The sequence below is a fragment of the Hetaerina americana genome, unplaced genomic scaffold (genome assembly GCF_022747635.1).
Source record: "Hetaerina americana unplaced genomic scaffold, ioHetAmer1.1.p SCAF_7, whole genome shotgun sequence".
Taxonomy (NCBI): domain Eukaryota; kingdom Metazoa; phylum Arthropoda; class Insecta; order Odonata; family Calopterygidae; genus Hetaerina; species Hetaerina americana.
Window position 1 is genome coordinate 28,576,977 of NW_027287316.1, and position 22,768 is coordinate 28,599,744.

At 37.0% G+C, this 22,768-nt stretch overlaps 1 protein-coding gene across 1 annotated transcript in view; it reads left to right on the plus strand.

The window, feature by feature from the left end:
- Window positions 1-1,429: 1,429 nt before the first annotated feature.
- Window positions 1,430-22,768, plus strand: part of LOC139696598 (multiple epidermal growth factor-like domains protein 10) — a 50,985-nt gene continuing 29,646 nt past the window's right edge. The window contains exons 1-13 of the mRNA XM_071595403.1: window positions 1,430-1,457; window positions 1,868-1,999; window positions 2,149-2,268; window positions 2,515-2,646; window positions 3,999-4,130; window positions 7,309-7,431; window positions 7,566-7,697; window positions 8,544-8,669; window positions 11,980-12,111; window positions 12,343-12,465; window positions 14,958-15,086; window positions 18,591-18,719; window positions 21,719-21,850. Of these exons, the coding sequence (XP_071451504.1) occupies window positions 1,430-1,457; window positions 1,868-1,999; window positions 2,149-2,268; window positions 2,515-2,646; window positions 3,999-4,130; window positions 7,309-7,431; window positions 7,566-7,697; window positions 8,544-8,669; window positions 11,980-12,111; window positions 12,343-12,465; window positions 14,958-15,086; window positions 18,591-18,719; window positions 21,719-21,850 (1,570 nt within the window). The remainder of the gene's footprint in view (window positions 1,458-1,867; window positions 2,000-2,148; window positions 2,269-2,514; window positions 2,647-3,998; window positions 4,131-7,308; window positions 7,432-7,565; window positions 7,698-8,543; window positions 8,670-11,979; window positions 12,112-12,342; window positions 12,466-14,957; window positions 15,087-18,590; window positions 18,720-21,718; window positions 21,851-22,768) is intronic.

Below are 22,768 nucleotides of genomic sequence, written 5' to 3' on the forward strand. Positions count from 1 at the left end.
CTACATGCCACTGCAGTATATGCTTTGACATTGTGACTTAAAATAATTGTAACCAATGCAATACTAAAACTATTTCACCATAATTATCTCCTATAATAAAATAAGGTTAATGACAAGCAAGAATTGCAGGTATTATGAAAACAATTAGCATAGTTGATCTTCATTGAACCTTAGTATTTGAAATAAAATTTATTATAATAATATTTTGATATATCAAATATATCCATGATTTAATGTTTTTTTTATATCTGTCTTAATTTGGAAAGCGATGATTTTTGTAAACTCTTGGGCTTAGTTTTGGGAAAATTCTAACAATGCCTACCAAAACAACCTTCAAGTTGATTACTCTGTTTATGGTTTTATAAATAGTTATCACGGATTAACATAATACCAAATGAAGTAGTATTGTTAGGAGTGGATGAAGAGATAAGCCTATGGAGGACCCTTGCAAGAAAAAGAGGGAGATGTATTTGACATCCTAAGGCACAATAGCTAATGAATACCATTTTTGAAGAAAATAATTATTGGGGAAGGTCTTGGATGAATTGTGAGAATCAGGCATTTGAAAATGTCAGTGTAAGTAGTAATGAGGTATTGTAGAGATATACAAGAAATAGGATAGTCTGGAGAGCTACGACAAAGCATGCTTAGATTGATAACCTGTGATGATGGATTGGGCATGCCTGAAATTAATGTGTCCTCTATAAGTATTGGGATGATTACCTGCTCTTTTCTTGTTTGTACGCTCTCAATGAGCATAAATTCTTTCATATCAAGCTTCTTTATGCACCCTTTTGTGCTGAAGATAGATTTTTCTTTCCATTCCTTTTATATAAAGGGAATAAAATCCTCCTCTTATGGTTTCCTATCTATGCATTGAGATTGCTAAAATTGATCAGTACCATGTATCAATAGTGAAGATGGTCTTGAATGATCCTGAGTCTTATTCTACATATATAATATCATACTACCTGCTGACAATATGAAGAATATATTCCTGAATATAGCCCTTGAGTTGTGGGTAAAATAATTGCTGGCCCTCAAACAAAAAACTGCATGCCTGACACTGGGTTATAACCCTTTTTTATCTTTTCCTGGAAGAGTAAATGGTATTTTTTGTGATTATTGCCACTCATCGTTGAGTATTAGGAAGCACCTAGAGCATATTCTAAGCCATTATATTCAGTATATTTTTACTCATTGAAGGAGAAACAGGTTTTGTAGGTGTTGTATAGCTATTATTACTATACTTTGCCCAACTGCTTCACTAGGGCCAATAAGCACTTGAGTAGGTGATGGAAAAATTTGAGATTGCTGCAGTTCCCTTTTAATGTAAGTTTTTATTGTTCTGCTTTTGATGCAAATTCCAAAAACAGGGAAACTTTTTGGTTCTTGATGCAACTTCAGAGGGACATTGTAGTCCAGTAGGATGAGTGCTGGGTCACTGGAGGACTCCGGTTTGATAATTGGGGATGCCTCTGGGCACCCTCAGCTTCACCCAAAATGCATAATTTTTAAGGGACAGATCTTCCTGGTAAATCATGGGCAGCACAGGGAAAGGAACAAGCCCCAATTCCCTTTTGTGTGAATTTCAGATGCCGTTAGGCCTAATATTGGTAAGCTCTATTCTCTCCTATCAAACCGATCTTCAGGTTGATAACTGTGGTTTATTTTGGTTACTGCTATATACTTTTTTGATATGATTTTGAAATATAGTTAAAATGCAAATTTTGGTTGGTTCAGAACAGAAAAGCTACATTTATTATGGGGTACATTTATTATGCTTACCCTGTGCTCAACAAACATGCAAGCATTGTGTAAAATATAAATAGCCATATGACAAACATTCCCTTCAATTAATTTATAGGGATTGGCACAGCCTGTAATGGGACCAGTACTTGCATAGAAAATGCTTTTTGCTACATGGAAAATAACAACAATACATGCCAATGTAACAAGGGTTATGCTGCATCTGAAACATTGGATAAATGTCTGGCAGGTATGTCATTCATCTCTATCTGGCCAAGTAATCTTTGCTCATTTCTCACACCTAGGCAATCAATGTGTTGTTAATTCACTTGAAAAATTTTTGCTTTCATGAATTTAATGATGTTGTCATAACCTGAAGCGTGATTTTCATCCCTTTAGAAATTGGAGAGCCCTGCCAGCTTGGAAATGGATGCATTACAAATGCCTATTGCCATGATAATGTTTGTAAATGTCATGAGCTATTTACACCTTCTAAAAGTAGAGATAAGTGTCTATTAAGTAAGTGCTACCATGGGATTTATAAAAGATTTTGAATAACTGAATGTTTCATTTAAATATGCACTAACCAATGAAATGGAGAAAAAATATAGTGAGTGATCACAAATGATATTAAAATTTGCAATCAATGGCCACTTTCATTGTTATGTAAGAAATCAATGTTTCAATTAATAAATTTGAAAAAATAAACAATGTTTGGCTTGAATGCTGGTGTTTATTCAAAGAAATTTGTCTTGTTTCTTTTAGAAGCGGGACAAAATTGCACAATGGTTAATGAATGCCTAGAACATGCTGATTGTGTAACCCTGGGCGGCAATAAGACTTGTGAATGCCAGAAGGGATACACATCATCCTTGAAAGGAGATGAATGTGCTGCAAGTGAGTTTATTTAATGGGGCAAGAAGATGTCAGTGTAATTGAATTAAGCGTAAAATAACATTCTTGTTAGTAATCTGTTGCAGGAAATGTTTTCATTCACACTTCCTAGTTAAATGCATCCTTTTGTCTCTTAAGTGCCAAAATGCATTGATAATATCATGAGAGCATGGCAGGCATCTTGGAAAAATTGCGATAATAAGTGTCGTATAGGCAGTTCAAAATTTTTAGGACACTGGAGGAAATTTTAAACATTGATTCTCAATGGGTTATCTGGATATAAATGAATAGCATTGATCAGTAATTGGGGAATATTTTTAGTGATCATGAATGTTTCTTGCATTAAAGGATATCTTCTTTTTGGTTGTGTTTTGTCAACAAGGGAGTATTTTGGTCTGCTAACCAAAAGGTCAAGGCTAACCTAAAGGTCCTGACTTTGGCCTAAGGTTTGAATTCATTTGTTTAGGCATCTGGCAAACCTAGTGACTATTCAGAAATTGCTTTACGGAATTTCAAGGATGCATGAGTCACCAGAGAACAAAATAATAAATTAAATATTATTGAAACTATTTCATAGCCTAACCTGCAAATGCTAAGCCTTCAAGAGTATGTCAATTCTTTTTATTTTCAAGTAATTTTCTGACATTGACTACTTCATTTTACCTGTCCTACAACCATTAATGACTGGCATGCTACATAGTGTATTTTGGAATTTTTTAACCACTTCCCACACACATTTTATTGTATCATGAGTAGTTCAATAGAACATCTACTTCCACATACACAATCTCTTTAATCATTCCCCTTTTGTAGAATTTACTTTTTACCTGTTGAATTTTTGTGTGATTTCATTGCCTGCACTTCAAGATACCATGAGTAATTAAAACTATTTAAATTTTAGTAGAGAAGATTTCCCTGACAAAATTCTTTTCCAATAAATCAAGTTAACTTGTGTGATTGTAAATAATATCTAAAGAGGATAGTACACAATGTATATTACTACCTGTGGTTAATCAATCGTTAACTGTATGCATGGCGTGTCCAATTTTTTGTCATTTAAGTCTATACTTTATCAGTCTGTCCAAACATCAATGCTATACAGTGGACGAATTTGTATCTCTCTCTTTGGATTAATAATTTTATTCTTATATATCTGTTACAGCTCTTGTTTACTGTTTATTTTTTATTTGTGACTGTACGTTTGTTTTCAAGCCCTAATTGTAAGGTATCTTGTTCGTCTGCTATATTTGCAATCGTTGTTCCATATATGTCACAAAATTGTCTTTTGGGAACCAATAAACATCATTTTCATTAAAGTATCTGTGTGTAATGAGGTGATTTTTCTTATTTTGCAGACATTGGAACCCATTGTCAAAGCAACAGTGACTGCATAAAAAATTCATTCTGCCTAACTGAAGAAAATATGAATGCTTGCCAGTGCAACCATGGCTTTGTACCAAGTGATGATGGCTCAGAGTGTTTGGAATGTATGTTGATAATGAAGTTAATATAACTAAATATAGGTATTTTAATCCATCAGATTTTATACCAGGGTAATGTCAAGAGAGAGGTTTCCAATTATTTTATAAATAGTAAGAAATGTTTATTTTCAATGATTGATACATCATTTTAAGGCTTGAACGTTCTTCTTTTTCTCTACATAGATACCATTTGGTCAACACATTTCTGTAGGCACTAGGTCAATTTTTGTAGGCCCATATCATACCAGCTTACCGCCATGCCATTGAGGAAGTGTTGTATCTCATATATCGCCTCATAATCATCTCTGGAATACCTTCTGGCCAAATGTTCTTTCAAATTTACAAACAAGTGGTAGTCAATGTTTTTCAAGTCCAGGCTATAGGGTGGGTGGGTGATGATGTTCCATCCAAACTATTGCAGGAGAGCAACACTTTAATGGGCAACATGGGGGTGAATTTTGTCATAGAGAAGGCTTATGCCCTTGCTCAACATTCCCCTTCTTCAGTTCTGAATCTCCTATCTGAGTTGTTTGCAATGCCTGTCATTGTTTACTATAGTGGCCCCAGGAGCAATGGAGTCAACTGACAATACACTGTTTCCATCCCAAAACACACTTTGATGGTTTGATTTTGCCGGCAGACTGTGTTTGTTTGAATTTTCATGGTCTGGAGGAAGAGGCTTACCTCCACTCACATGATTGCTGTTTGATCTCAGGTGTGAGTTGAACACCCCATTTTGGGACATGTAAAAAGTGACAATGGCTAGGTGACTAATAAGGTTTAATGCTTTCTCAACGATGCAGTGATGAGTAAGCATCTCAGGGGAATAGAAACACTACCCCAGTGCCTACAAAATTCTTTGACCAAAATGGCAATTATGTAGAAAATAGAGGGATTTTCAAGCCTTAAAGTAATGTATACATCAATGAAAATGAACATTTATTTCTGTTTATTAAAAAATTAGAGGTAATTTTTTGGGACTATCCTCAAACTGTGACTCAATGGATTTCCATGGGTTGAGGCCACTTGCTGATGGATATCAGGTAAACCTACATATATGCAGATTTTTTCCCAGAAAAGAAAGCATAATTGATAAGTATGTAATGATAGGAAGTATGAAAAGGTATTTCAGAAAAGAAATCATCAGCGATTAGTATGCAATAATAGAAAGCATGAAATAGCACTTTGAAATGAACAAAGGTCTATCCTAGAGTAAGATGGGCTTACAAATAATGAGAGTTCACATTAATTGCTTTAGCAAATTGCTGCTATAACTGATGGGCCACCAAAAATATGGTGAATGGCAAAATTGGGAAGAATAAATATCACAGTGGTCAGTGCAGTACCATTTTGCTGAATTTCCTCTAAAAAGTTTATTTTGATGGCTGCAATGTAGAATATCCTGGGGCAGGAAGTGGTGCACAACTTTTCCACCAAGTTAATATCTTGACCCTAGCATGTCAAGTACGAGGAGTGTTTTTTAAGTAAGTTCCATTTTGAAATTTGGTCGCTGCAGTGCTGAGGTTGGCATTTGGTGCATGCTTGCTCTGTACTTATATCTTTTAGGAAGCCACAAACCCTATTACAGAAACTTTCAGCTATTTTTACACTTATTTGTGAGTATTTATAATGCTTCTGCTAATTGAGAACCCTGCTAACTGTGAAATACATGCTAATTTGTTTTCTTAGTGCTAAAGGTGTGAAAGGGGGCTGAAATTCATTTTCAGATCAGCGACGTTATTTCAGAAAATATAATCTGGGATGAAATGTTAGGGAATTAGGTTGTAGGTTTTAGAGATGGCTGCACAAATGTTCATGATGAGGAACAATGTGGAAAACCTTCAGTCATTACTGAAGATTTGGGGCAGATAATTGACAAAAAAATGAAAGAGAACAGACACTTTACAAGTTTGTCGCTGTTTACCCTATGTACAGTCCTGATCCAATGCTTAATGACTACCACCTGTTTTTGTATTCAAAGATGCATCTGGGTGGTCAGGGCCACGATGATGATGAGGTCAAAACAGCCATGTTGCGGTGGCCATCAAATCAGGCGACAGACTTCTACAGCGACAGGGTTCAAAAGCTGTTTCTACAATGGGAAAAGTGCCTAAACATTAGTGGAAATCATTTAGGAAAGTAGATTAAGGTACAGGCTTTCATGTAAAAACAAAATAGTCAGAAAAAGTATACTTGTTTTTTTTATATTTGATGTTTAGAGGCTTAACTTTGTCGGAATTCATTGTTACTGAAGTAAAAAAAAATGTATCTTTCCACCAAATTTTTTATTAGGTATGACGAGTTTTAACGCTTCGGTGTCATTCCCAGGTAGCAATAGCTTACTTGAATCTTGTGCAGGGATTCTTTTAGGGATGGATGTCACAAAGATTCAGGGAAGAAAAGTCCATATGCAAAGTGGAGGCCCTGGCAGGCCTGATGGCGGTCACCCGCACCTTCTGAGTTATGCCTAGACACACCAACATTAATTTATATTGTAATAATCAGTCGGTAATCTAGGCCCTTACCAAGGACAAGAGCATACTGCCTGTATTTCTTATATTTGATGTCTATTCTCTATATCTTAGTATAACAAAGGAGTCGTCACACACTCTGACCTGGAGGTATAGCTCCACGTCACAATGTGTGATTGCTTGTTTATTGGCATATCTCTCTTAATAAGTCTCATCAACATCACTCCTAAGGATGATGCTGATGCATTGAAACTAGTCATACTTTATAAAAAATTTGGTTAAAAGATACATTGTTTTTTAACTTCAGTTATTTTTTATTTCAAAATGGTACTTGCTTAAACAACATTCTTGCTCCCTTGCAACTCACAGCAGATAGTTTATTTGAAACTTTTAAACATCAAGGAATGATGGGAAGCAACATAGAATCTCACACTCAATAAAAAAGATTATTGCTCACACTTCTAATGGAAAGGATTTTAGTTTTATATAATTTGTTGGAATAGTGCTATTGTAATATTGGTCAGAAGGTTGAGTATTAGATGAGCCATATAGAGCTCAGCCAGTTCCTTCTTCAACTTTACCTCTAAATATTTAATAAATTTCAGGTTTATAGCATCCTAAATTTAGAATATTGTTACTCACAAACTGACTTTTTGTATTTATTTTTTAACACTCAATCAATGATAAATGAACATTTATGTTGTGTTTTATAGTAATTGGTGCTCCATGCAAAGATGATAGTGTCTGTTTAGAGAATTCCCATTGCAGCAGAAATGGAACCTGTGAGTGTGATAGTAATTATACTGCAGCAAGCAATAAGAAAATATGCCTGGCTCGTGAGTATATTGCAACATTACATATTGGTATTCAATTCTGAAGTTTCATTGAAGGATTATAAAGCAAATTCATTGCAATGGATACAGATCAGGTTGAGAAATATTCTATTCATTCATATTTTCAATTTTTCTAGATATTGGAATTCAATGTACTGAAGATAATACATGTATTGCAAATGCACGTTGTCTGCAGAATGGAAGTAATAAAACCTGTGAGTGTATGGATAAGTATGTGACTTCTCCTACTGGCGACATCTGTTTTGCACGTAAGTATACATATATCTACTGTTTATCGTTTGCTAAAAAAGGGTCTTTACAATATTTCAAAATCTGTTGTTAATACTAATCCCAGAAAGTGGGGCTAATTACTATTGGGCTGTGTCATAAGGGGCATTTTGAATGCGACACAAAGGGTATTGGGGATAGTCGCATTAAATACGCTGAGTCTTACCAACAACATCGTGTATTATACAATCTCAGGCGCATTTCACCATTTATATAAGTATAAGCAATTGAGTATTATGGATGGCTGGACCCTTGGTAACCTAACGCGAGAACGGACAACATTAGCATGGCGGAACATTACCTGGGTTGGGGTAAAGGCAGGATAGACGCAGTCACGAGACTCATAACCCAGGCAGGGCACTCGTTCGAAGGAAAGGTCCGACAAGGAGTGCGGGAGTGGCAAAAGCTGTCACAGACACTGTAACATGGGCAGGGTCCTCGTCCATTGGAAAATAAGTAATAAAGGCAGGATGTACACAGTCACAAAAGTCGTGACCCAGGCAGGGCCCTCATTCAAAGGTAAGTCTAAGTAAGTATAGGGCACACTGTCACGACAAGTGCAACACAGCCAAATCACTCCTGCATTGATCCTTATAGCCTTATGGCTTCTAGTAACGTTCATCTTAATTTTTTTACCGTATCAGAAAGGTAATTCAAAAAGCATAGTCCAACGTCTATAATTCATTTCCTGTCCATTTGCAAATGAAATCCTGATAAATCTCATTCCCCAGCAATATAAACCTTACTACCAGCTAACATATTGTTCTGAAGCTTTAAAAACCGGAAATGTTTGTTGCTTCTTTTGATTTTTTTTGTTTTGCTTTCAGGAATTGGAACTCACTGCCCAGATAATGATCTTTGTTTTAAACATGCATATTGCTACAATAAGAATGAAACTTGTATTTGTGAAGCTGAACTTATTCCAAATGATAATAATGGAAGATGCTCAACCTGTGAGTATAAATATTGAATTATTGTATGGTACAAATTGGAAATATTTTAAATATTACATTTTCCATCCACATACTGCTCATTTACACTGATAAACATAGGGAAACGTTTTAACTAAACTACAATTTATGCTTATTTGTATCAAATTATCATCTCGCATCATTTGATATTACTCTATATGGTGCATTTAGAATTAATGAATGTAAGGCGGGGCATTTCCACTCATAGATATATACAGAGTGCGGCGCTTAAATCCGGACATATTTCAATTTGAATTTCCTACCATATCATAGTTCTACTGGAGGTTGCGATTGGCGTTCTTGACAGTTGTTGGCATCTAGTAAACGGTGATGACCTCAAAATGGCCAAGATGTTACGTACAAGTGCGGAGTACAATTGAAGAGCCGCTATTATCGAAAGTGTTAGCACTGGGCATTATATTTTGAAATAGTTTGATTCTCCTGGTGCCCCAGATCAGCTGTTTACAATAGTGTGGCTAAGTATAATGCTTTGAGGAAGTCGGGGGAATGTTTTGCTATCCCGGCGAGGAAATCTCATTTGAGGAAACGCTTGCTTGTCCGGATTTTGATCAAAGGATCAAACTTTCCCCCATCAATGAGGTTTATCCTGATGATGCTCTGGATCACCTGTTGCATTAATATTATAGTGGGGTAGAGAAACATCTTCTAACTTTTAACTTTGCAGTGATTTTTGAAATACCAATTTATGTTCATCTCTTCTCATGATTTGGACGAATTCTTAAGGAAATGAGAGAACATTTTGAAGGGGCATGAATTTAATAAGGGGCCAATAGGAATGACAGAGGAATTTCTGACGGAATTAATGATGAGAGATTAATTGACTAGGATCATCTCATGCTCAAATTGGAAAAATATTTTCATTTGAGCATTTTTGTTTAGCTTTTTATTGGAGATAAAAAAAGTATGTCGCAGTAAATTTAATACAGGTAGTTTTGATGTTTGTAAATAAAAGTAGTGTTTACCGATAAACCCAATTTGTTGTCAATTGTACAAATTTCTTGCAGAGAATATTTCATGGTTGTCAAAAATTCACCACAATAGCATTCTTTGTCGATATCTTGTTTTGCTGTGTATGTGATGTGCTTGATGGCTGTATATCAGTTAGAGCAATAATGATAAAATAAGCCAATACGGGAGTATTACTTCCTATTAATTTTTTCTTCACAAGTACTAAAAATATGCACAGTGTTTAATACCTCTTCCTCCTCCCTGCTTGCACAAAATTTTTCCTTCTATCCCAGTCTTCACAGCTTGCTCATACCTCTCATTCCTTATACAGTCAAATCTCGCTGCTATGCCACCTCGCTACTATGCCACCCTCGCTATTATGCCACTTTTCCTCGGTCCTGACAAAATTCAATACAAAATAAATTTACTATGCCACCCCCTACTCTCGCTACTATGCCACTATCATGTGACTGTTAAAAGGCACGAGTCATGAAAAAGTATGTATTTTTGCTCAGTGCTCGATTATCACACTCACGTCCCAAAGGCGAAGCGACAAACTAAAGTCCAGCTGTGCACAACAGAATTCAATACATACATGCACAACAGTGACATCAATTTTTAAAAAATTTAGCCCACAATATCAGCCCAGAAACGCAAGCAAACTGACTTTCCACTGAAGGAGAAAAAGAGAACCATCGATGCCACAAAGAAGGAGCCAAATCAGTCCAAGTTGGCCAGGTAGATTAGCAAGAAATGGGGCGTCGAAGTTAAGAGGGCCACCATGAAGGGCATTCTCAGTAAGAAGGGTGATATGTATCGAGGCTGCAATCAAAGCCGGAGTTCCATCAAAGCACAAAGCAGGTTCACGACCCAAAGCTTGATGAGGGAGTGCTCATGTGGCAAGGAGAAGGCGATGAAACTGGCCAATCTGATGCACATCCCAGAGTTGATGGAGAGCGACAGTTGGTTGGACAATTTCAAGAAGCACCACGGCATAATGTTCAAGACAGTGCTGGGTGAAACTGGAGAAGTGGATTTGAAATCCCTTCTTGAGTGGCAACACAGGTCCTCCGGCCCTTACTTAGGCAGGTCTCCGCAGACAACATCTTCAACCTGGACGAGGCAAACTTGAAGGCATGGATGATGGAGGAGCTTTTCGAGAAGATAATGCGTGCTTTGGACAGACGACTCGGCCAGCAGGGACGCAGAGTGCTGGTCTGTCTCGATAACTTCTCTGGCCACCCTCCCGAGCTCCAGCTGAACAACATCCAACTGGTCTTCTTTCCACCTAACACGACAGCCAATTCATAACCTATGGGTCAAGGAATCATAAAGAACCTCAATTGCCACTACAAGAAGCTCCTGCTATGCCGCCGGCTTGAGGCCATGCATGGATGAGGGAAAGGAGTTTAAGTTCCTGTTGCTCAATATTCTACTAGTTGCCCAGTGTGCTTGGGAGCAGGTCAGCAAGTCAATGATCAGGAATTGTTTCACGAAGACCAAGTTCATCAAAGAGATCCAAACTGAGGCACAGGATGCAGAACTGCTCAAGATCTGGGAAGTTCTGCCTGCCAAGGAAAAGATACCCGAGAACGGGGAGATCGAGCTGTCTTACTTTCTCGAAGCCGACGAGCACCTCGCGACTGGCGGGTCTTTCACTTTGGAGGAGATTGCGGAGGAGACGCTGTGCAGTGCGGAGCTGGTGGAAAGCAAAGATGATGAGATAATTTTCGAGGAAGCCCAGCACGCTTGGAGCACCATCCGGAGGTTCATGCAACAGAGAAGCGGGAAGCTCGGTTTGATGCAAGGGTGCGATTGGCTTGGCAAAGAGATGCACGAGATCTGCCAAAAGAAGATGCGCCAGCCAACGATTCTTAAGAGCTTTAGATTGATGGGTAACTTGAGAAAATAATGCCATTTTTACAAACTCTCATTACTATGCCACTCTCACTACTATGCCACTCTTGCTCGATCCCTACAGGTGGCATAGTAATGAGATTAGACTGTACCATCAAATTTATCTGCATACTTCAAATTTTACTCCACCACTATGACCATACTTAAGGCATTGTTATTTGTCTCACAGCCTGAATAATATAAAAACTTTTCAATGTTAATTCATACTTGACGTAATTCTACAATATTTATAATGAAATTGCTAATTCACAATACATCTAAAACTACTGGGTATTTTTTAAGTCTGTCATTAGACATACTTGTTTTAAGTGTAGCTGTAGCTTTCTTCTTCTTGACAGCTTCTTGAAAACAAAGTTTCCAAGATAACTGGCTTCACTCTTGTGTTTTTTTATCTTTCTTGTTGTAGATGTCGGTGGTAAATGTTCAGAGGATGACATATGTGTGCTGAATGCTGTTTGTGCTTTGGTGGATGGAAGGAGAATGTGTCAGTGTAAGAATAATTACACAGAGTCAAATGACAGGAGGAATTGTTTATCACGTAAGTCTTTTTTCATTGACTGAAACAGAGGCCTTTAACCAATTGAAGATGCCTATAGCTACTTTACATTTAATGGATATTAGATATTAAACAACTTGTATTTTTCTAAATTTTATTTGTTACCTGATATATTGTCAGATGTTTTGATTTGAAAAGTGAAGATTGTGAAGATCACTAAGGATAATTGTTTAAACTTAAACCAAATTAATGTGCAAGACTTATTTTTTTCAGATATTGGTATGCCCTGCAGTGATGATGAATCCTGTATAGACAATGCTGTCTGTTCCCTTGATAAGACCTGCAAGTGCAAGGACCACTATACTGCATCAAGTGGAAAGGAGACATGCTTAGCCCGTGAGTAATATGTGTGTTGTGGACAATATGTTAACTGGACTTTGTGCTAACATAGATTTTCAATATATTCCATTTCCTCTAATTACAATCCATTTAATGGGTCATAATTGCAGTGATGAATTTAATGGATATTGATGACACACTCTTGACATGTGTGTGTAAAAATAACTATTATATATTGAAGCATTATTTGCCTGATAATTTTGTTGCAACTTTAAAAAGTATCATAGTAATGTTTATTATTGTAAACCATCATAGAAACCATATGGCTGCTTAGGTTTTCGCTGCGGTGGTTCGAAGAATTCAGCATTCTCGGGTTTTACTGCGTTGTTGTTTGATTCTGACAACAGTTTCTTCATAGAAACCAAATGACTGATTGTCTAAATATTGTTGTCTTCCTACTACAGTGAAATATTGATAAAAAAAGAAATAATGGCTTCTTAAGTTGTGGAAACGTGTGTGGTATTAAACAGAGCTACTTAAAAACCAAGTTTTGTCTACCAGTCAATGGTCAATACCCTGTGGTTATTTAGCCTTTGTCACCTAGGAGTACTGTTGACACTTCCTATTTGTTTTGACTGAGCATGTTCCAATGTGCTTAGGTGTAATACTACTTATAATTGCTTAAATGGTAATCCAGCCTGTAGATGAATAAGTGATAGAAACAAAACATTACAAGTTATTAGAAAAGAAATAAATAAGAGACTGGATTAAAAGCTATCCAAAGCAAGGGCTTAAAGCCATGTTGAAACATCAGTTCCTTATAGGTTACCTGTTTGATGTTTAGCAACAGTGGCCCTGATAGAGGTTGAGTGGATGGTTTTCAAATCTCAGACCATGGTGCTCTTGTCTCTTGTCTGCATTTGACAGGTAAAACATGGGCTGAAACAATGGACCAAGTATCTACACATTCAGAGCTACTGACAAGGGATCCCATATGCCAAAAAACTATCTGAAGCACTCCCAATTCCTAGTTTTACTATATAATTGTCAGATCAATCACAGTTGAAATCTGTGTACTCTATTATCATCCAATTAAAATCTATCTGCATTCCACCCTCTTGGAAAAATAGTGTGGCGGTTCATTTGTTTGAGCGATTCAGGGGTGTGCCACGCGGTGTCACCCTAGGTATGACCCACGAGAGGCATCTTGACCCACACGGAACCAGTTACGTCTCAACCCCAGCCGAGTGTTCATCCCTATTGTGCACGATGCGCCCATGACATACATCTTGCCGCGTTGATCTTGATCTGTTATGCACAGCACACAGAATAAATCTGCTGTTTATTCAAATGCTTTAAATGTGATTTATTAGTATTTCTTAGCACCGGCCATGCTAATGTAATTTCCAGCAACCCCACAAATAGCATAGCATTAACTGAAAATGATCCACTAAAGAATTGTGCTAGGAATGAGAAAAAACATTTTAACTAAGATTTCTATGCATTTATTGCAATATTCAATACTCTCTACCATTTTGGCACTACTGATAAGAGTTTCCAACTGCCAATTATCTAATTGACTACCTTTTAAGATGAGGGGAAAGTTGGGGGTGGGATGAAGAGGAGGTACAAAGCTCCAAGCATATGTTGTGGATAGGAGCAGATGGAAAGGAATCCTCCTTGGGAAAGCTAGCCAGCACCCAGGGAGGAATAGAGGGAAGATGGGTGGGGGAGACACTGTGTAAATAGCAGATTTATTTGGCAACTGGATATTTCATATTAACAAACTAGTTACACCACTCCTACCCAAAAACAATTGAATTAGGAGAAATTTTTTGTCCCATGACAGAGCATGGCATTCAATACAATAATGATAAAGATATATTTTTTTAAATGGTAGTAATCAACTCAATGTTTGATTTAATAAGTGAGGGTGGAAGTTAACCAACATTAAACTCAAAAGGAGTAATCAAATTCAAAAGCAAGAATGAAACAATCAAAACACAAAAATAAAATTGCAGCAAGATTCTTGGGATGCATTTCAAGGTGATCGATCAACAGGAAAAAATTCAAAATAATGACAATTTATTGAATTCAATTCTTCTCAAATGCTATACCAATAAATGCTCTCTTCTAAGGGGAATCTATAAACATGATATTTTGTAATGTGATAGTATTTCTGTATCTTGGGAACATTGAGTTTTGCTATTATTTTTTGTCTGTTACGGCTGCAGTTAAAGTTGTGAACATTTATGTGACCACTTCTCACCTGCTTAGTATTATGTATTTAACCAATAATGTGGTCTTTACAGGCAAACAGAATATTATTATTGTTGAGTGACTTTGCCATATAAACATTTAACTTCACGCAGGTCATCTTTTTTCATAATTTGCATCAGATTTCAGATGGGAAATTGACTTTTCATATAAAGCAACTAAGTTGACACTCTTAGTACCCAGTGAACACCTACCTAATCATTTTTGTGTCCTTCCCTGTATTACACACTACTGCATATAAGTAAAATGTTTCCTCATTTATTTGCTTCCAGAAATTGGAATAGGCTGTGAAGACAACAGCTCATGCATCTCATTGGCATATTGCTCTTCTGAAGATGATAGAACGTGCCAGTGTATAGCAGATCATTCACCGTCTGAACCTGGTGATCTTTGTTTGGCTCGTAAGTTTTTCCTCCAATTTGGGTCATATCTTAATCACTAATGGTGACTTTATTCTTGGGTATTTTTTTTCATCCTAGCACACTATATTTTTTTTGTAGTGCAGATCACTGATATATGTAGACTATTAGAATTTTAAACAGGACTGGGGTGGACCAGTGGTAGAGTGTTTGACTCTCATACTGAAAGTTGCAGGTTCAAGACCGTAGCATGGAGAATATGTTCCTAGCTATTTTGTCGGAAAATACTTACCAGCAAAACAGTGACAACTTTTACACGCAACAAAAAATAACCCCACTACTGATAGGAAGCAGCTCTCAGTAGAAGGCATCGATGGCACAGATAGAGGAGATCAGTCTGGCATCAACAGAAACAGCTTCAGGTGAGAGTGAAGTTCACGGAATCAGCTTAAGTACTGTGATGTGGAAGGCAGCGGGATACCACCCCATTAATCTCCCGAGGAGATGCAGCCCTGCACTCAACCTATTTATGACATGATTGCATCCTTCCCGGTAAAATATCCCAGAGGCAAAATAGTATACACAGTAATTTTGGGCTGGGAAAATGGAACACCAAAGGAGAAAGACTAGTCGTGTTCTGCAATGAGAAGAATATGGTCTTAGCTAACACCCTCTTCAAACTACATCGACGAAGGACTTACACAAAGAAGATGCAAGGGGATATCGCAAGATACCAAATAGACTGCACACTGGTAACAAGGAGATACAAGAACCAGGTGAAGCAGTGCAAGAGCTACCCTGTTGCAGGCATAAATAGCGATCACACCTTAAAGATCATGGAGAGCCAACTTCGCCACAAGAAAATTAAGAAGACCAATCAAGAGCCAAGGTAGAACTCAAAATTGCTGGCAGAAAAAGACAACAGAGAAAGATTTGCCACAGCCATTGACAGCAAACTAGGTGATCAAGGGGAAAGGAGCACTGAAGAAAGATGAGATGAACTGAAGAGGGCAATTGCATAAGTTGCAGAAGAGCAACTGGTGAGAAATAGAGCCGACAGGAAGAAACCATGGATCACGACAGAGATAAGGGAACTAATTGAAGAAAAAAGAAAATGCAATAACGCCAGGAATTATGATTAGGAAAGGCTCTACAAGAAGCTTAAGAACCAAATCAACCAAGAATGCAAAAAGGCTAGGCAGAATTGGATAGAAGGCTGCTGCGAGGAAATCAAGGAAAATATGAAGAATGGAATACGAACACAGCTTGCAAACTGGTGAAGAAACATTTCGTAGAGAGGAAAATGAAAAGCGACAACATCAGGGATGTAAATGGGGATATACTGATAGAAGGTGAAGATATTGGCAATAGATGGAAGCAATACATCAAAGAACTCTACCAAGGTCTGAGGCCGCTGGAAGAAAACCTGATGAAGAACGAGAGTGAAATGGATGATGAAAACCTGGGCCCATACATATTGAGGAGCAAATTTGATAGAGCAGTAAAAGACCTTAAGAGAAACAAAGCTCCTGGGGAAGATAAAATCGACAAAGACATCATAAAGGCACTCAGGAACAAAGCCAAGGACAGTATGTATGGAATATTCAAAAATAGCTACAAAGATGGAAGACTTCCTGAAGACTTTCATAGGAGTGTGATGATCGTGATACCAAAGAAGGCTAGGACAGAGAAATCAGAGAAACATCAAACCTTGAGTCTAGTGTATCATGCATCAAAAATACCTACGTGAATCATAAGTTAATGAATGGAAAGGAAAATTGAAGAAAACCTATCAGAAAACCGATTTGGCTTTAGGAAGAACAGAGAGAACCGGAGAAGCCATACTCTGTCTGAGAATCATGATAGAGAAAATAATACATGTGAACAAGCAACTGTATGTGGCATTTGTAGACTTGGAGAAAGCCTTCAACAATGTGGAATGGAACAAGATGTTTGAACTGCTGGAAAAACTCAGAATAGATTACAAGGACAAAGAATAATCTATCAGCTATACAAGAAGCAAGTAGCTACAATGGGAATGAGGGATGGAAGCCATATAGAGGCTAAAATTAACAAAGGAGTTAGACAAGGATGCTACCTCTCACCTGCTCTGTTCAAAATGTACCTGGAGGAGGCAATAAGAGAAGCACAAGGCATTGGATTAATCAGAATAAGAATCAATGGAGAAGAGATAAACATGCTACATTCCTAGTATGTGGAAGAGAGAAGTGGAAGACATTAGTTACACTGAAAGGACAAAAATTAGAGCAAGTAAATTCCTTCACCTATCTTGGAAGTATCATCACATGGGACGGAAGAAGTACCACAGACATCAAGCGAAGGATAGCTCAAGCTAAGAGAGCATTGACAATGAAAAGACAACTGCTGTGTTCAAAGAGGATAGAACAACAAATGAGGAAACAATATGTGAAAACATTTGTATGGAGCGTGGCACCTTATGGATCAGAAGCATGGACCATCGGAAAGTAGACTGGAAAAGACTAGAAACCTTCAAAACCTGGTGCTGGAAGAGGATGCATAAGATCAACTGGACAGATAAAATAAGAAATGAAGAAGTATACAGAAGAATAGACGAAGAATGGACCAAATGGAACACCATAGAGAAAAGAAGAACCAGATGGATTGGCCACACCCTGAGACGCAATGGATTGATGAAGAATATAATTCATAGAAAGGAAAATAGAGGGGAAAGTTCCAAGAGGAAGGCCAATGGATAAATACATGGGACAAATAAAGAGAAAGTACATTGCAAAAAATACCAGAAAGTAGGCCAATTAGCATCAGATAATTTATTTTTGGAGGAGTTTGTGAAAACAAATTAATGATCGAAATGAATACAAAATGAGATTTGGGTAATTTGATATTGTTAGTACCTATTTTGATGATTTAAAAATTTAATGCATCAAAGGATTTCAATAAAATATATGTATTTATTAGTGTTTTTTCTCTCACACTAATATGCCTAATAAATGTAAGCAAATAATAATGATAAAGTACCACTGTCTGATAACATTTGTATTAATGTAAATTTAGAAAAATCCATTCTGCTAGGACAAAATGGCACCTGTTTGAATGGGCCGTTGTGCATTGCTTCACCAATGATCTTCTGCTTGCGATATTAAATTGTGCTCCAATTTATTCTTTATAACTAATTTTATCTTCAAAATACAGAATTTCCAGGAGAGCTTAAAAAATAATGAAACTAAAGAAACAATGTAATAAAATGTGGATTGAAACTACTAGTGTCAGTGTAGTTTTATCTAAATTCATGTTGGAAAAACATCATTATGGGGTGTCTACAAGATGATTTACGTGGAAGTAATCTAAATCATGGAAAAAAGTAATGAGTGTTATGCATTTGAATTTGACAGTTCATTGTATGGTATGATAAAGCTTTTCTTTGTTCAGGCTTTAAAACTCATCCTAAGACAATTAATCACTATAACCTGTGAACTAATGATAATTGACCATTCATTTCATTATGCTATTTTCTAATCTTGCCTTTTAATCTAATTTTTCCTTTAGATGCTCATACAAAATGCTCAAGGAATGATTCATGCATAGAACATGCTTACTGCTCTTCCAAGGATCGTACTTGTCACTGCAGTGAAAATAAATATGTTCCATCTGCTAAATTAGACAAATGTCTGCAAGGTGAGTAATTGCATATGCTGTGAAACTTGTCTGCGGTAATAAGCAGTTGGAATATAGATCCATATTTCAATTACTTTGCCAGTATAAAGCTGAGGTTCCATTTATATACAAAGTATTCTCAAGTTCATATGTCTTCTAATTTTTTCCTGATAAAATAAACCAGAAAGTTGAAGCTTCTGCTACTTCTTGACACAATCTCCCTGCAGACTTATGCATTTCTTATATTGTTTACATCATCGGTCAATGGCCACTCAAAATGCTTCTGTATGAGTCCCTTTTGTCATTACAGTGCAGCAATTTCAATGCGTAAAAATCATTCACCTTGACTGGGACTTCAAAATTGTAATGTGCATTTAAGCAAATGACTCCTTTCAAAGTTACTTCTTTGGGATCTCCTGCAGTTTTTTAGAATTTGTCCCTTTTGCTTACTATATGACAGCTGATGGCCCAGAGTAAAGGCTTCTTGGTTGCATTTTCACATGGCCTTTGGCCTTCTTTGGAATGCCGCATCAACAAAAACACATTTTTAACATCCACAACACCATCACCACATGTCTCACTTCGTTGAAAATTAATTTTAATGGGTGTTAACCTATGGAAGTCTGGAAAATATGATCATTCTGTATGCTAGAAGAGGCTACATTAAGTATTGAATACACTCCTCACTCTAGCAGTAGCTATGTCTTGTCCACTGCAGAGTCAAAGCATCTATGTCACATATTTAGGAAGAGTGTTTGTGCTGTATTTGAAGCTCAGCGATGCCTTGCAATCTACTCGCAGTCTGAGAAAATAATTAGGTGGCCTAAGAACTTGAATGCACCTCATAAAGCTCTTCCGCTAACTTGACTTTGCTTCCATCCATGGTGACTCAAATGCTGGTATTTTTGTATTGCTGTTGTGATGAATGCCTTCTGCTTTTTGGTTTTTCTTACTCTCTTTTTATGGTGGCATTTCATTTGCTCTGTTGCAGGAGGTGAAATGTCACCATTTTTTTTATTACTCCCATAAGAGTTGTGACACTCTGGCATGACATTGTTTTGAAATTGATTGTTTCTTTAAACATTTTTAACCTACAGTCAGCTGTGCTCTTTGGAAGAACAGACTCTCCAAAAACCTCCTTTGTAGTATTACATAGGCCTCATCTAACGATCTGTTCAAGCAAAAGAACATTATCAAAGACACTGTCATTGTGAGAAATGATCATTTAGTAATATTAGAAGCACTATCAAAAATATTGAGCGTTACACTAGGTGCCACCCACACATTGGTAACAGAAATAAATGCACATGAGATGTGCTTATGCCTGCCGGTATCTTCAAAATCTGCTGCAAAGTTGCAATTATCTTGCATAAATCAATACAAAGTGTGTTCCTCATCCTCCCTGCAGTCCAGACATTGCCCTATCTAACTTTTTGCTGTTCCCAAATATGAAGAAACACCTTTGTAGAAAACATTTTTCATCATCAGAAGCAGGCATAAGGGAGCTGATTATGTTTCAACTTGCCGTGGATGCCTCTGATGCAACTCTGGATTCAAATCTATGAAACTGGAACCACATATACAAGTATATACGATATTTCACATGGTCAGTACCTCATATATTGCACAGTAAGCTAATTGGATGACATAAAAGTTAAAGTAATGCACAAGAAATAATGCTAATAAAAAAGTTTATGATCACTATTTGTTCTGAAGCCCTCATAGTACCACTCTTAGTGATGACAAAATCTGTTGTTCCCCCTTATTTTATTTGTTGAATTTTTCTTATTTTGTGACTGAAAATTCATTTAAGGAATACATGGTGGCTTATAGTGGCCATATAGGTTATATTTCCCGAATACAAAATCCCTCAAGCTTTTTGTTTCCTCCTGTCACACTGAAACACAAGTTTCCGTTGCTAAACTTATTGTACACACTCCCCATGGCAGAATTTACCTTTAAGTACAAAAATTGGGACCATTTTAGTGGAAGATCATACCTACATCCATCATTAATTCTGTAATTATTCATTTACATTTTCAAAATAAATAAATGCACTTTTATCGCTCAGTGAGAAACTTATCATTTAACAGAATTTTTGAACATAGAAGGTAATACATGCAGGGTTCACTATGAAAGTAATGTGCATCTGGGAAAAACAGATTTATTGATTGTACTAGTACAAATTCTTAAAATTCTTCAAAATACTCTCTCCCTGTATCAATACACTCCTGGAGGCGTGTCTGCCATGCTTGGAAGGCACCCTGTAACCCCACGATGAGAATGCCTCTCAGGAACATTTTAACATGCTTTTGGATGTTTTCCACGGTCTCCCAATGCTTTCCTTTCAGCTGTCTCTTCAGTCGGGGAAACAAAAAAAAGTGGTACGGAGCCAATTTGGGGTTGTAAGGAGGCTGGAGGACCACCTGCATTGCTCCTGGTGGTGCTCCGGGCCAGGGATTTTGTAACGGTGAAGTATGTGTGGCTGGAACATGTGGCATGTGGTTGGGTGCTGCATCGCACCACATAACATGTTACAAAGTCAAAAAATACACTTCACATGGGAGCACGTCTTTCCACGCTGACTGCTTGACAAACAGCAAACTGGTGACCAGCTGTGTTGGAAGGGCGAACCCTCCACCACATTTCCTGACTGGTTTTACAGCGGTCCCATGGATAGTCGCGTCACAATATAATCATGGGGTTTTCTTTATAATTGATCATGTACATGTGATTTTCATGAATAAAAATAATCATTGGAGTTGTCTCAGTTCTTAGGAATGAAATAGATGTACCTTTTATATGCTGAGTTTGTACTTTTATTTAGGAAAAATTCTATAATTATATAATTACTAGAGGTCAATAGTCATGATGTACTATAGATTGTCATGTCTGAACTCCCTCAATATATCCAAACCAATCCACTGGATGGTATTTTTAGCCATGCATGGAACAGTAATCTTAGAAGAACTTTTTCTGGGGAAATGTAATTCACAAAATGCTATTTATGTTCCTCACAGTTATTGGCACAGATTGTTTGGGTACTGACCAGTGTATTGAGCATGCACAGTGTGCTAAAGTTGGGCAATGGTCCGTCTGCCTGTGTGAGGAAGGATTCCAACCTAACGTCACTGGAAGAGCTTGCCTTGCTAGTAAGTACATACAGAAACCCATTAATATGTTTATGATAGGCAAAGGTGGGGGTGAGATTTGGTAAGAGTATTTTAGTGCCCAAGATCATGCAATGGGATTTGCTGAAAAAAGTTGCTCATTTAATACTTCTTTTCTGTTACATTGCATAATGCAAAACTTGAATGTAAAGTTTCTGATAGAATTTCTCCTTAGAAATGATATTTTGCAGTTTTCTAAACACCACTGATGACCTCCTATGTTTAGGTTAAAAAATCCTTTCTGACCTTCTGGTATAACATTACTGCCACTATCTTAGATGATTTTATAAACTGTTAATTGGAGGAAGGGATCAATTTTATCTTTGATTTTAGATAGTTGCTTAGATAACATGTTTGGTATGGTAAAGTATGAATCCTTTCCCAAAAAACATAATCTTCATCATTTCTTCTACCCATCCTTACTTCACTGGAACTTTACAAAATGCCTGCATTGCATGCCTGCAATGCCTGCACAACCATCAATCCCCAGCTAGCTTCATCTTCATCTTCTAATATAATGAAAAATTCTGCTGCCTTTCCATTGAAATTGGCCGATTATGAGAAAGATTATAGCATCTTGCCTGGTGGGAATATTTGGCTTGCAATATTCAATGCCTTCATTGGTTTATTATTTTTGTTTCCTTTGAATGCCATAAACAGTGTTCTGCTTGCCTCAAATGTTTTCACTAATCCTAAATATCCAAATTGATGATTGTGTAAAATGGGAGGCTCCATATGTATGGGCTGTTACTAAGAAAGGTTCTGGGGTTTTGCAGCACATGCTGCATTTTTGAAGGATGAATTTTTAAGTGAAGGGAATACTTTTCTTTGCAATTTTACCTGGCAAATTTTGCACACAACTACTAAATAGTCACAGGAAAAGTAAAAAAAATATGAACA